Below are 14,127 nucleotides of genomic sequence, written 5' to 3' on the forward strand. Positions count from 1 at the left end.
AGGCGTCAACCAGGTGTGGGGAAATCAAGCACGTGCAGGGAGCAGCAGGCCCACTGCGACAGTTAGCAATGCGCACACTGCAAAGCTGCGCGTGTGGCACACGGGCGTGGACGCGCCTCTCGTCTTCCCGTGAGCGCCTGCACTGTGTGTGTGTGTGTGTGTGTGTGCATGTGAATCAAATGCAACGCACAACACCACAGTGCCACCTCTCTCGCACCTCTTCTATGCTCTGAGCTGGCGTGGACTGTCGTCGTCCAGCACACTACGCCCCAGCCCGCTACGTGGGCCAATGATAGGCGAGCGAACCGGTGTGGTGCCGCAGCTGACCGGAACAGTCAACGGCGCGCTGTAGGGGGCTGAGCGGCTCACATGCGCCTTTTCCTCCTCCACCCGGTCCATCCAGCGCTGACGCTCGCGCTCCACCACCCCATCCAGGTCGTGCAGCTTTCGTGTGAGCACGGCGCTGCGGTCCTTGCACGCCGCAACCTCTGTCATGGCCTCCTCCAAGCCCGACTGCATCTGCGCCAGTGCCGAGGCGCGCCGCTGCATTAGCTGATTGAAGTACACCTCATTCTTCATGAAGGCGTCGACAACAGCGTTGGGGTTCTCGAGCAGGTGGCGGTTGACCGGACCGGCAGCTTGCTGAGCGGGGGTCAAGTGGATGCTGCTGCTAGTCGGGGCGGCGTGCGCAGCGGCTGTCTCAGGGCTGCGCATCGGCTGCAGAGACGGGCTGGAACCCTTCTTCACAACGTCACTGCAGTTTCCCAGGTTCAGTGACGTGGATATTGTCGTGTTGGCAAGAGCTGCCCTCGCTGGAGACTCTCCTCCAGCGCGTTGCGGTGTGCGCATGGGGGACGTTGACTCCCCTGCCGATGGCGGTGCGGAGGAGGCGGGTGCCGGCATCGAAGCTGATGCCTCCGCGGCAGAGATTTCGCGGAGGTACGAAATAGGCACGAAGCCACGGCGGCGCGCGTCCATGGTTACTTCGACCTTTATCCAGCCATCCTGAGCGATGCCCTCCGTGGCACAGAGTATCTCGCCTTTGAAGACGGACAATTCCACGTCCTCCTCCGCCTGAAATTCGTGCGCCACGACGAAGTACCGCATCTGTTTATGCGTGCGTATGTATGTTCGTGTATATATGCGCGTATGGTAGCCTTGCCCGTCTTCGCGGTGCAAGAAAAAGGACAGCGACGGGACTTGAGTGTATGTGTGTGTGTGTGTGTGGTGGGGGAGGAGGGGGGGGGAACAGCCCTCTCTTACAGGGGCAATAGGAAGGGTGTAAGTCGTCGCTTTCCGTCACGAAAGCGGAGCAAGAGACGGCAGGAATGATGTGCGCGCGTTGAATGGATTGAGCAAGAGGGGCATGCAGGTCATGAGAGAGGAAGAGGCGGTGACACGTTCATTCCGCACCATCCCTGTGAGTGCACACGAGGGGGAAAGGATGAGAGCAAAGAGGCACCGCAGCCGGCCGCAGCGTTTGTGACAGGAGAAGCCTGGGGTTACCGGCAAGCGCCACACGAGCTCCGGCGCACATCGGTCCCCTCAACACGTGTCACCCACGAAGTACATCACGGCGGTGTCTGTGAGAGTCTTCAGCGTTTGAGACGGGAGTGACTCTCGATGCACCGCGAGTTGGGGAGGAAGAAAGGTGATGATGAGGTAGTGCGGTAATGCCGTGCTGGAGCATGGCGACCACAAGAGCGAAAGCCAACAGAGGTGGCAGAGGCTGGTGGGGTGGGTGCGGGCACACGGCGGAGTTGCAGGGGTGAGACGGGTCAGTAAAGCAACAGCACAACAGCATGACAGTGACAAGCGCAAAGAGCAGAAAGGGACAAGGAACTGAAAGAAAGCCCATTCGTTGTTTTGTTTTCCGCACATTAGTAACGGGGAACACATGCACTCCTAGGCACGCACGCACACACACACACACACATGCGCACACACAGAGGGATAGAGAGGGATGCGACAGCTCTCACAGCCACCAAAGATTTGCACAAAAAAAACGCCTGTTGGCGACGCCTTGGCGAGCATGGGATGTGTGCAGACGAGACGAGCCCGCCTCCTTCCCAAAAAAAAAGGAAAGGAAAGAGGACGCGTCACTTGTGCTTAGCACATTTATAGATGTATGCACGCCTAGAAAAAAAAGACGTAACAGGATTCATACAGAAGTATATCGGCATATATATATATATGTGTATCCATGTACATCTATATCCGTTCAACGGTGGTATTAGCACTAGACATGAAGCCTTCAGCAACCTTGAAGACGAAGGTAGAAGCAGACGTCATCTGCATTGATGCCTTGCACACCAGGTGTTCTTTTTTGTGTGTATTTCAAGGGTGTCGTATGTACATATGCGTGTGTTTGTGTGAGAGAGAGAGAGATCAAGAAAAAAAAAGTGCGAGTGTCATTGGGGGAAAGGAGACTGAGGAAGATGGCCACCACCCACCTTCCGCACCAAAAGAAAAAGGTGAGAGCCAGAGCTGGTGACATGCCTTATGCATTCCTCTTCCACTCCTTTGCTCGCGCCCGCTGTTTGGGTGGTGTAAAAACAATGGCATGGCTTACTACGCCTCGCCAAAAATTATTATAGACTTCCATCGCGTGCTCGATCACCCCGCCGCCGCCCGTTTCCCTACTCGGAGGTAGGGCAGGCGCACGGTGCCGCCCGTCGCCTTTTTTGACGGCCCTGTATGCGAGAGTCCATTTATGTTCGGTACAGCCACCACTGAGTTGGCCCGGTTCGGCGCGAGCTGGGCCTGACGATCGAGAAGGTAAAGGCAGTGAAGAGTAGTGGACATGGCGGGGTCTGCCCAGTCCCACATCGTCACCTCGTCCAGCGAGTCGGGCGTGACCTTACCTCTCCGCGTCACCGCCGTCGAAGCAACCTTGGTGTTGGCAACAGAGGCGGCTGCAAAAGAGGAGGGAACCTGAGCTGATGGCACTGAGGACGACAACGACGGTGGTAGCAGCGTCTCCGTATGCATCAGTGCGTTCTTCCGCCCTTTGTGAATGCAGGCACGCCATCGCCGGTCTGTCTCAGTATAACATACTTTCGGAACAACATCGATGACTGGTGACCGCGGCGGTGCACCCGGCTTCGACTCCAGCGAAAGCAGCTCATCTATCGCAACCATCGGATTCGCCTCCATGTGCTTGAGCGCTGGCGGGCAAGGCAATCGGCTTCGCCTCACCTGAAGACGCGTGTAATGCGCCGAGGCGTTGTTGAGTATGGCGCGATGAGCGCGGTTGCGGCGCGTGCAGACCTCGATGTCTTCCAAGACGGCACTGCCGACCGTGAAGGGCAGCTCGCAGCTGACAAGGGTAGTCGTGTTGGCCGCCGCCGTCGCGATTACTCGTCCCCCACATTCGGTCAATGAAGTTCCGAATAGCCGCACCGTCTCCACATCTGTTTCGACAAGAATGCGGGCCAGCGTCTCCGCACTCACGTCCGTCAGTCCGCAGTTGCGGCTCAAGTCCACAAAGGTCAGGTGCCTCATGGTCAAGATGGCAGGCCCGACGTAGAAGCGAAAGTCTTTGTCCAGGAGACCACAGTGCTGCGCCTCAAGAGCGATCAGGTGCGGATGTCGCTTAATGAGTGCGCAAAGCCCCGCGATCGCCGCGCTACCGAGCACGTTATCGGATACGCAGAGGTGAACGTAGCGATCGTTGTAGCGGAGGAACGTCCGCAGGGACTCCAGGACGCCGGCGGTGAGGCCACCGCGCTGATCGCTTAGATCGACGCACCGACGGTTCGGGTCCAGCACCTGCCTCAAAAGACCCATACGCGGCCAACTCTGCGTCTACTACGGCAAGCAACAAAAAGGGCCGTGGCCACAGATAATCCAACAAGTGCGCTGTGCACACGTGTCGGTGTTGTGTGTAAACGGCTTAGAACATGAACAGGAAGAAGGGTGCGCGACGGGTTTTGAACGTGGCCCCAGCGGGCCAACCGACACACATGCACACCAGAGGAAAGCAAGCATATATGGAGGAGATCAATAACGGGAGCAGAAGGGGAGGAAAAGAGCGAAGGGGGAGCGTTACGGTGCAGTACATTAGTTTGCAGTCGTACCTAGCAAACTCGAGAGAGGCCGTACATGAACGCGCGCTAATCTCCATCCCGCACACCCTTTCCCGCCTCTCACGCAACGAAAAGCTGGCTCAGCGCCCATCCGCCACTTCGAGGGCTCTCTCACCACAACGCAAAGAGAAGAGAGGGCGGGATGAAGAGCGCGGAACGCTGCACGAGTTGGTAAGGGGACTGCGGCCGCAACGGGTGGAGTCGGAGAGAGTCAGAGACAGCGTGCTTGCCTGTTTTCTTGCTCCTCCTCCTTTTTGCTTGATTCTCTTCCCACTTTCGCCACTCGCCAAAAGAACGAAGGAAGTGAGACGTCTGCATGTACGTGCCTGTGCTTGCGTGCGCGCGTGAGAGAGCAGCGGCCCAAAAAGGTGTACAGCACCTCCAAGAACATCGAGAAATAAGGGTTGGGAAATGGCCTCAAGAAATGTCTGCACACTGTCTCAGAAGTGCGCACCGCATGCCTGCTGGGCTGTTTATTAAACATAATGGAGTCAGAGTGCTGCTGTCGCACCTGCTCCACTCTGCACTTCAGCTCTATTCGCAATTAAACATTCGAATTCGTGTGCAAAGACACTCGCTCGGCATCACCTCTTCCAGTGAGTCACGCGCAACACATGAACGGAGAAGTCGGCGTAGTGTGCGGAGGAGAAGAGCACCGAAGACGAGGCAATGAGAGGCACGCGGTCGCCCACTCGTGGCAGCAGTGTCCTCAGGGACAACCCACGGCAGTCGTCACTCAAACACAAACACACATGCACACACGCACACACACACATATATATATATATATATGCGTACATCACAAAAGGAGAGAGAGGCAGCACTCGACAACAGCGAGAGAAACGGAAGAGCGCAAGCACAACCGGTGCGCAGCACGTGGCTGTTGGAGGTAGGATTACTAGCACAACGCGTTCCAGCATGCATCGTCGGAAAGGAGACAACAAGCGCACTTTAGCCGTTGTCTTCATCTTTCAGGTCGGTGGGCAGTACCAGTTCGGAGAACGTGTCGAACATGTTAGCACCTCCGTGACCCTCGTCACCGCCTTTGTCACCAGGCTCGGCTGCGGTCGAAAAATGATTCTGCAACCCCCGCGCTATGTGTGGTGTTGTGCGTTGCCCGCTATCCCCGTCACCTGGGCCACCGCTTGCTCCTCTGCCGCCAGCGCCAGACGAGCTTCGCCAAGGACGGCCGTTTTGCAGTGGTTTGTATGGCTGATGCAACCGCGCTGCCTCCTGCTCCGAGTGCTGCTGACTGATCTTGCGGCGCAGTGCCGGTGCCAGTACGGCGGAAGTCGGAAGCTGCGAAGGAGAGTACGGGACGTAAAAGACTCTTCCGTTGTCACCTTTGACGTTCTCGTCGCCCTTGGTGGCGCCGACGCCGTTCGCCGCGGGTCGCTCGTCGACCGCCTCTATCTCTAATGTGCTCGGCTTCCCCTCGCCCACGGCGCCGTTCACGTCGCCACGCGCCGCACGGCCCCACATGTCCCGCGCGCTACTGACTGAAAACGACGACCCCGCACGTCCAGCATCGCTGCCGCTTCCACCGCCACGCGCCACATCCGCCGACGCAGAAAAGAAGTCCCACAAGTTCTCCGCTTGACTCGCCGTGATAATTTGAGCCTCAACAAACTCTAGGAGGTGGTTGAACTGGATGGGTACGGGATCGCTGTCGCCATAGTCTGGCAGTCCCAACGTCACTTGACGTGTCGTCAGCGACGCCAGCTTTAGTGACTCTTCGCCTGAGGTGCCGGTGCTCGCAAAGGTGTGAATGCCGTTGATGCTTGGCGAGGAGGCCGCCTCGGTTCCGATCGCCTCCTCTTTTCTCTCCGCTTCCCTGACTGACTCGCTGCTCGACCGCGCCTGCTCACGGGACTTGAATTTTGGTGCCAGCGCCAGCGGTGGGAGCGAGGGAGGCGGCGACAGCATTCCAAAGTAGGAGGTGGCATCCTCAGGGGCGGTGATCGGCCGAAAGTTCTCGCGTGTGAAGATGTGCGCCTTCGCGAAGTCCATCTTCTCTACCTGGTGTGAGCGACCGCCACCAACGTTGCCCTTGCCCCCACCACCAGCACCGTTTCGACCATGAGCACCGCCAGCACCACTGGCACCACCCCCTGCTGCGCCGCCGAGGGCTCCCCGCATTGGTGGATGCGGTGCTGGGTCTGGTGCCGTCTCGGCACGCCGTGGAATATTGCTCATAGCCCCCCGGTCCTCAAGCTTCATACCGCCCTTCCCCGGCCCCTTCGCGCGTGTCTTTCGCAGTTCTGCTTTGATCTGCTTCACCTGCTGCGCCCACGCCTTCTCTCGCTCTGCCTGTTTACGCTCCTGCTCCGCTGCCGCGGCAGCATGCGGGGACTCCGGAGGCGAGCGACGTGCAGGTCGCTCGGCAGGGGTGCTGTTCGTCCGCTTGCAAGGCAGTGGTGGTGCTGCGCTACCAGGCGTGCGGCCGCTGAGTGCACCGGTCGCGGTGCCAATAACGCTGTACTCGCGCGTAGGCGTCACCACGTCGAGCACGGCGGACATCTCAATCACGTCAGAGTCGTTGTGAGGGTTGAGCGGAGGGAGGATGCCACCAGCCAGTCGGGCAGTCGGACGCGGTGACACATACCGGGCACCCAGAGCCTTCGCATTCGGAGTGCCGCCACCGCTGCCCAGCACCCGCGGCACGGCCTTCAAGCCGCCGCCAGGTGACAAGCGAGGGTGAGCGCCTCCAACGCCAGCATAGTCAGGGCTTTTCGTGCGGTCATTGAGAGGTGATTTGAAGTTTTCTCGGCCTGCCGTCATGGGGCTGCCAGACACGGCACCGGTTAGAAGGCCCAGTGGCGACTGGTGCCCGCGCGGCTCTGACGTGCGGCCGCTAGACGGGGCCCGCAAAGGGGTCGTGACACGACGCAGCGACGGCTTGGCCACGGCGGCGTTGCTGTTAGCTTGCCCCAACTTGTAGATGAGCTCTGTCGGTAAAGACTGCGTATCGTAGCCGCCATTACCTTTGTTCCTGCTGTGCCCACTTGCGTCGCTGCCGCCACCGCGCTCTCCCGACGTGCCACAAGTGAGTCGACCACAGTCGCTTGGGCGGCGCTCGAGCGGCGGCGCCTTCTTGCCTGCGCCCTCCTTTGTCATGCTAAAGTTTATAGGCAGCGAGTTCGTTTGGTATTCACCGCCGTTTGCGGCAGCCGTTGACCTGCTGCCACGAGTGTTGCACGGACCCGCGCCGCTGCTGGCGTCGCGCGATGCTGGCTGCCGACGTCCTCGAGGCGCGGGAGCTTTGCCGTTTTCACCACCGGTTCCCGGAGGCGCAGCACCACCGCCGCGCTCACGCGCTTCTGCAGATGTCTGGAACGTAGTCCGGAGGCGACGTGCAGGGGAGCCATCCACTTCAAATGTTCCTTGGCCTTTGCGGAAGGAGAAGTTGTATCGAGTGGATTCAACAGCCCCCGGGGCAACAGTAGTGCCCATCGTCGGGGGAGAAGGGCCGGCTACAGATGCTGTGACCGCCGTGGAGGCGGTCTGCGTTTTGTTCTCCGCATTCGCCGAAGAAGAGGTCGGCGGCACATTCACCTTGGGGTCACCCCACCGCTTGTCCTGCTTTCCTTTGGCACGGTGCTTCTCCGCCTTCAGCCGCTCGGCCTCCCGCACTTGCCGATCAAGCGCCGCCTTGAGAGCCTTCTGCTTTGCCTGCTTCTCTAAGGCCTCCTTGATTCGGTCCTCCGTCACCGCCACAGGACGAGAGTAGATGTAGCGGTCGCCATCCATGGCGCATACCCCTTTTTTCACCTGGCGTGCGCGTGTATGTATTGCGGTGCGTAATGTGTGTGCGGCGCTTCTGGAGGCGATGGGTGATGTGCGCGCTCCGGACGACGGCAAAGCAGCACTCGGGACAGCGAGGACCGAGTACGCGCCAAACCGTTCCCCAGCGGTCCGCTTTACCAAACCACAGCGCAACGAAAAACGTTTGCCGTCGCGATAAAAGAGGGAGGGGGAAGGGAAGTAAAACACAGGAACGGGCAGCGATAGCGCGAGGCCCGCACGCAGAGGTAGAGTGGCGGAGTTGAAGGAAAGAGAGGGCAGGAAGTGCGGGGAAGGCAAAGGGGGGCGATGAAGACTCACATGCGCACCCACTCGGAAGAGAAAGAAAGACAGTAGCAGAAGGGGGGGGGGCAAATAAAAGACGAAAAAAAAAATGGAGAGAACAACGAAGCAAGAGAGCCACAGCACGACGGGGTGTGAGAAACGAGAAGACAACGAGAAATTAATAGAAAGGGGTGGGTGGGCGGGGTGATCTCTCACAGGCGCCGCGATAGTGACAGAGCAAGAGAGAGGAGGAGGAGGCGTGATGGAGGCAGCAGGAAAAGAGTGCGTGCATGAAAGAGCGCAAGCGGAAAAAGAATCACACACAATGAAAGTAGGGATGGACCGGAGAAACGAAAACGGGAGACAAATACCACCACCACCACCGCCCACACACAAAAAGAAAAGAGCAGAGAAACGTACAGGCAAACGCACGCCAAGTAGTCTGATGGAGAGGACAGGCACCAACACCACCAGAAACACACACAACACACACAGAAAACACAAGACGAAGAGAGTGACAGAGAGAAAAAAGAAACGAAAGAGGAAAATCTGAAGAGTACACGCAGACACCCACACACCAACATGCACACATACATGCACAAACTCAGGTGTTGGAGAGCGAGGGTTCGAGGTGTGCGGCGCGCTCTTGACCTGCTTAGACACTTCAAGAGGAAGACAATCAAAAATAGCTGGAGAAAGGAGAGACAAAGAGACGGGGGGGGGGCTTGCTGGTAATGGTGTATGAAGTGGCAGGGGGGAGGAAGAAGAAATGGGAAGATATGAACGCTTGCGAGTTTCCCTTTTTGTGAGGGAGGGAAGGGGGTTCTTTGTTCGTGTGTATGTGTATGCTTATGTGCGTGTGCCGTCGAAGAACGCTTCACTGGCGTGCGTGTGTGTTTGCCTGTGGGTGTGGGGACGTGGTTGGGGAGTCACTGTGCTGGTGCGTGTCTGCGCACGCGCGCTGCGTGCCCGTGATGACTAAGATGCAGGGACAGGGGGACGAGTCCACGCACAAGCCACAGACCAACGATCAAGTGAAACAGAAAGAGAAAGGCGCGCGCAGGTGCTCTCTCTCTTCACGAACAGATGGGAGACGGTGTGTATCAACCCTGAAATGTCCATTCGTTGCACAATCCAGCGGACATTGGTGTGAGAAGGAGAGAAACAAAGAGGAGAGAATAAATGGAAGTGACCGTGCAGTGTGGGATGAAGCACAAGAACGAAACGCATGAAAAGGAAAGAGCTGCCGCCCGTGCGGCCGCGGACACAGCATCCAGCGCATACGATGAGAGGTGTGAGTCGCTTTACTTCTTGATCCGATATGAGCAGGCATACACACATACACAGACACATACAGGCATCTACGTCTGCAACGCTTACGTGCACACCCCCTCTCGTCCCATCCCCATCATCACAGCGGCGCCGCGTTGCACAAGTTCGGTGTGGGAGCTGGAGAAGTAGAAGAGTAGGGGGCGCGGCTCACACAGTGCTTTGAGCAACTTGCAGCGGCGATGGTTGTAGCATCGCATGAAGTACGGCAGACTTGCGTGTCGGCATCAAACTAAGCCGTATACACGCAGATACAGACTCGAAAGAACGCATGAATAATGGCGGAAAAGATGAGCATGCGCAGACATGGCACACAGCTGAACGCGTTGGGAAAGGCAAGACAAGCTGTGGCTGCGGCGCAGAGCTGCATCCCCATACCAATTAACAAAAGACCGTCTTTGGGGACCTATCCGAGAGCCCACTCGGGTTCAACCTCGCACGGCGTTTTCCTCCCCACCTCCTTTCCCTTACTGCTTCAGCCACTGACTCATCAGAGCGCTATACGCTTGATCCCGCTGCAGAAAGTTTGTGAGGAAGATCGTGTCATTCAGGTGCGTCTTCACCTCGATCGCATTCTCAAACATCTTCACCGACTTTGACTTGATAATATCTTTGATCTCGTCGTATTCGATGGAAAAGTGCGCGGCGGCCAAGGTGCTCTGAAAGCACAGCCAGTGCGGCGTGATGAACAAGTAGCCTTGCTTCAGCGCGGACCCTTCGACCCAGGCGCAGTTGAAGGAATCCAAGAGCGTCTCGCCAGCTAAGTCCGGAAACGACTTGCGAAAGACGCCCTCGATGTTGTTGCGCACCGCGCCGGTGACACCAGTGGCGTCGAGCAGGGCGCCGCCGACTGCGCGGCCCACCGTGAAGGGCGCCTTCAGCACTTCGAAGCCGCCTTGCACGGCCCCACGCGCAACACCGCCAAGTGATATTCCTGCGTCGCCAGCGGGCTGATTGAGCGAGGCGAGCTGGACTGGTGGTTGAAACGTCGTCGTGGCATCCAGCTCCTGCTTCGAAAAGAGCACCGTCTTATAGCCCGCCGCATTCTGTTTTTTGCGCCTCATGCGTGACACCGCCGCCTCGACTTCCGAGTCGGGGACCTCGACAAAGCCGGTATGCGCGAACCCGCTGCGCGAGAAGCTGAGGATGGCCGCTTGCTTCTGGGTCGGTATCTCTGCAGTGCGCATCTCAGAGTACACCATGCACGTCACTCGCGCAAACTCGGGTGCGCCGTCCACCAGCGTCACCATGTGCAGAACCTCATCCCGCGCAGCACCCATATTCAGCGAGTCTTGTATGATGGCGGTCGGGCCGACTCGCGGCGGCTGCTCGATGAGCGCGTACATTGTGTACAGGCGGCGCTCGTTGTCCTCGCTGCTGCCGATAGCCCACGCGCACGCCGGCAGGCTGGAGAGATCCGCTGCGTCTTCAACGATCACCTCGCCGGCGGGAGACGTGAATGGGTCCACCTCAGCGCAGTCGGTCTCCAGCACGTCACACAGGAAGTCGGCCTGCGTGTCCGCGCTGCCGAGAATGTAGTTGCAGTAGACAAAGTACGCCAAGCTGCCGGGGCGGATAAGGCGGATGTAATACGTGGAAACGGGCTCATTATAGGTGAAGCTGGCCAGGTTACTAAAGACGTTGGGGCGGGAGGCCATGACGACCGCCCCAAGTGCATCCTCCAGGGTGGAGGTGAGGAACAGGTAAGATGGTTCAGACTGCGCCAAGGCATTCAGGTCCTCCGGCGTCATCTCCGCCAGTTCGTCGGCGACGGGGAGAACGGAGCGTGAGCTGCTCTTCTCAGGCCGTTGTGGCAAGGCTGTCTGAGCACCTGACTCCGCCGCCGCCGCCAAGCCGGCCATCGTGTCTTCGGCACTGCCGCGGCTAGACTGACTATTCGGCAACGGATCAAAGTTCTGTGTCCGCTTCGTGGTCGGCGTCGTCGCCGCCGTCGCGGATGCCTCTGCTTCGGCGGCAGTGGTAGCCTTCTTCTTTCGTCCCTTCTTGGGAGCGGCACCGCCAGGCGCTGATTCGCTGTAACAGTCGTGCGGCGGCGGTGGCTCTCCGTCCGCTACGTCATCCTCGAGCAGCTGGTGATTCCTGCGGCGCCCTGCATGCACAGTCGATACGGCCGCCGTTTCGGACACCTCACGCTCTCTGTCTGCTGTCGGCATCGCGCCCGTCGGGGCCGTGGAAGCGGTTGGCTCCCTGGTCGCCAGTGCGGTGTTAGAGACTGACGATTCTCTGAAGAACGCTGCCTTGCCGCGGCCCAAGCTCTCGCAGCCCTTGCCCCACCATGCATCAATCTCATTGTAGAATGCGCCCATCTGTGTCACGAAGGTGCTGAAAAAGTTCAACAGCAGTGGCTCCGCCGCCTCCGGATTGGCGGCCAGCACAGGTGCCATAGCCTCGCCCATGTTGACCAGATCCTCCAGACAGCTGGACAGGTTCGTGCACGCCCTCATCGCGAAGCGGCTCAGCTCACTTGCGGCAGCGAGCAGATCCGTCGTGGGGCCGGTGTTGCTTTGTATGCCATCTCGCAGGCCCTGTGACATGAGGGCCAGCTCGTCGCTGATGCCACGGTTGTGGGCGGAAATGTTCTGCACATGCTGCACGAAACTCCTCTGAATCTCAGCTGGAGTGCGGTTTTTCGCGCTCATGTTCGCTTCTCGGTCGAAGCGCGCACAATCGCAAAAGGAGTAACGGCAGCGGAGGACAAAGGATGTGTGTAGAGAAGAGGGTCAAGTCACCGCCTGCTGCCTGTGCGTAGTTTGGCTGGGTTTTTGTGTTCGTATTAGTCAGAAATAACAGCGGGCAAGGATCGGACAGGGGCATCAATCAGACCTGCGCACGGAGTACGAGTGCGTGAGAGGCTTAAACGGCACGAAAACAAAAACGTAAGCGAGGCAGAGCAGTAGCCCATCACCGCAGCGCCAAACGAACACAACGGTAAAGGTGAGAAACACTTCAAGCCCAGCCGCAACACTGAGACAAAACACGTGAAAGAGGCGGATGAGTAGCACAAATGCACAGAAAAAAAAAAGAACGCCGGCAGCGAGAGGAGGAGAGGCGACACGCAGTCTACAGTGCAAGATAAAAGCGCATACGAGTTCGACGAAGCTCGAGCTGCTCCACCGAAAGTTAGCGTTCGCGCCTTCGCGCAAATCCCTCCTCTGTCCTTGTTTCTTTTTCGAATTCCTCTGCTGACAGCGGCGCGGCCTGAGGCGAGTGCAGTTTGAGCGATGAGAGAGAGACAGAGAGGTAAGAAGGCGAGGTCGAGCAACGTAAGTCAGGCCGGAGGATTACAGTAAAGCATTGGGGGAGGGGTAAGAAAGTGAATGCACCGGCGTGTGGGGTGGCGAGTGGAGTCGTGAAGCGTTTTTCCTTGTACAAAGGGAAGCGATGATCAAGATGAAGCATTCGTGAGCGAGATACACGAGCAAACACGCAGGCACAATCAATAAATGACAGGCGGTGGCGATGGCGTGCAGAAGCGATGCAGCAGGCAGACGCTAGCGCGCACTAAGCACAAAGATGACGTGTTGCTGTCGACTTCGCAGCCCGACGAAAACACCAAAAGGGGATGACGTTCTCTGTCACACACGTCTCGGCGCGCGCGTGTGTGTTTGTGTGCGCATGTTTGGCACGCATGGGAACACCGAAGGAAAAGGAGGGAAAAGGCGGAGAATGGGGATTGAAGCAAAACAAGTGCCAGCACCAGAAGGATGGACGGCGCATGTGGTTAAGCGCTCACAACAGGATGAGCATCGCGGCGGTCCATTAGCTACGAGGACCAGCTTTGCAGTGGTGGCGGTGATGGTGTACAGAGACTACCCGGGGCGTGGTTCGACACCTCCTCCACGCAGACTCAAAGGCGACAGTTTCGCGGCACCGCCATGTACGTCGCGTCACCTTGGTGCGGCTTTGCCATTGCTTGGCGCCGTCCGGCATTCGACGCATCAAGCAAACAGTGACGCGTTCGCTCGCCCTTTCTGCGTTGCTCTCTTTTTTCTTCGTCCCCGTGAGAAACCATCGATACGCATGTTTGTAGATGCGTGTTGAGCGAGTTCTTCCCGCGCCCCTTCTCCGTCCCTGTCGCGTAACGACTCACTTCTTCGGTAAGGGGCCGCGCAAGCGGCGGTGGCACAGGTGAAAGGCTAGAATAGCTGCGTGAGAACGAGGCCTGCGAAAGGAGAGAGAGGAAGAAGAAGCTCCTCCAAATCAAGTGAAACAAGAAACACAAGGAGAGGCTCCAACGGCAAACACCTTTCGTGCTCTCGATGTGTCCGTTCTCTGCCATACAGCATGCGTCCAGCACCACCCTGCTCTACCCCCCCCCACCCGCCTTGCCACAAGCCCCATCGCCTGGTGCAATGCAACCGTAGTCACGGGCGTTGCAGCAATGCGCCGGCTCAGCCAGCGGAGCATGTCCTCTGCCTCACACACTACCCACCCATCCGCTCCTCTTCCCATTGTGCCGGTCGCCACCCCCGGTGCATCCCCCTCGCTGCGACACTCAGGCACTCCGCACGCCAGTAAGCCGTGTGAGCGCCGAGTGAGGGATGCGTTCGAGTCACGCGGGCACTCTGCCCATTACGTGGATGGCACAGACGTGTTCACTGTCGCAGACCACTCCGACGTC

General features: G+C 58.5%; 4 protein-coding genes across 4 annotated transcripts; all 4 read right to left on the reverse strand.

The window, feature by feature from the left end:
• Window positions 1-222: 222 nt before the first annotated feature.
• Window positions 223-1,107, reverse strand: LINJ_30_2690 (SH3 domain protein-like protein; the record flags this gene model as incomplete). Its single annotated transcript, XM_001467078.1, has 1 exon — window positions 223-1,107. The coding sequence occupies one exon, from the start codon at window positions 1,105-1,107 to the stop codon at window positions 223-225; it is 885 nt and encodes a 294-aa protein (XP_001467115.1).
• A 1,509-nt stretch (window positions 1,108-2,616) lies between these two features.
• On the reverse strand, window positions 2,617-3,789 carry LINJ_30_2700 (conserved hypothetical protein; the record flags this gene model as incomplete). Its single annotated transcript, XM_001467079.1, has 1 exon — window positions 2,617-3,789. One exon carries the CDS (start codon window positions 3,787-3,789, stop codon window positions 2,617-2,619), a length of 1,173 nt encoding a protein of 390 aa, XP_001467116.1.
• A 1,250-nt stretch (window positions 3,790-5,039) lies between these two features.
• On the reverse strand, window positions 5,040-7,838 carry LINJ_30_2710 (conserved hypothetical protein; the record flags this gene model as incomplete). Its single annotated transcript, XM_001467080.1, has 1 exon — window positions 5,040-7,838. The coding sequence occupies one exon, from the start codon at window positions 7,836-7,838 to the stop codon at window positions 5,040-5,042; it is 2,799 nt and encodes a 932-aa protein (XP_001467117.1).
• A 2,114-nt stretch (window positions 7,839-9,952) lies between these two features.
• Window positions 9,953-12,145, reverse strand: LINJ_30_2720 (conserved hypothetical protein; the record flags this gene model as incomplete). The annotated part of the gene is made up of 1 exon (XM_001467081.1): window positions 9,953-12,145. One exon carries the CDS (start codon window positions 12,143-12,145, stop codon window positions 9,953-9,955), a length of 2,193 nt encoding a protein of 730 aa, XP_001467118.1.
• Between the last annotated feature and the right edge of the window lie 1,982 nt (window positions 12,146-14,127).

This window comes from Leishmania infantum, chromosome 30 (assembly GCF_000002875.2).
Source record: "Leishmania infantum JPCM5 genome chromosome 30".
In the NCBI taxonomy this organism is placed as follows: domain Eukaryota; phylum Euglenozoa; class Kinetoplastea; order Trypanosomatida; family Trypanosomatidae; genus Leishmania; species Leishmania infantum.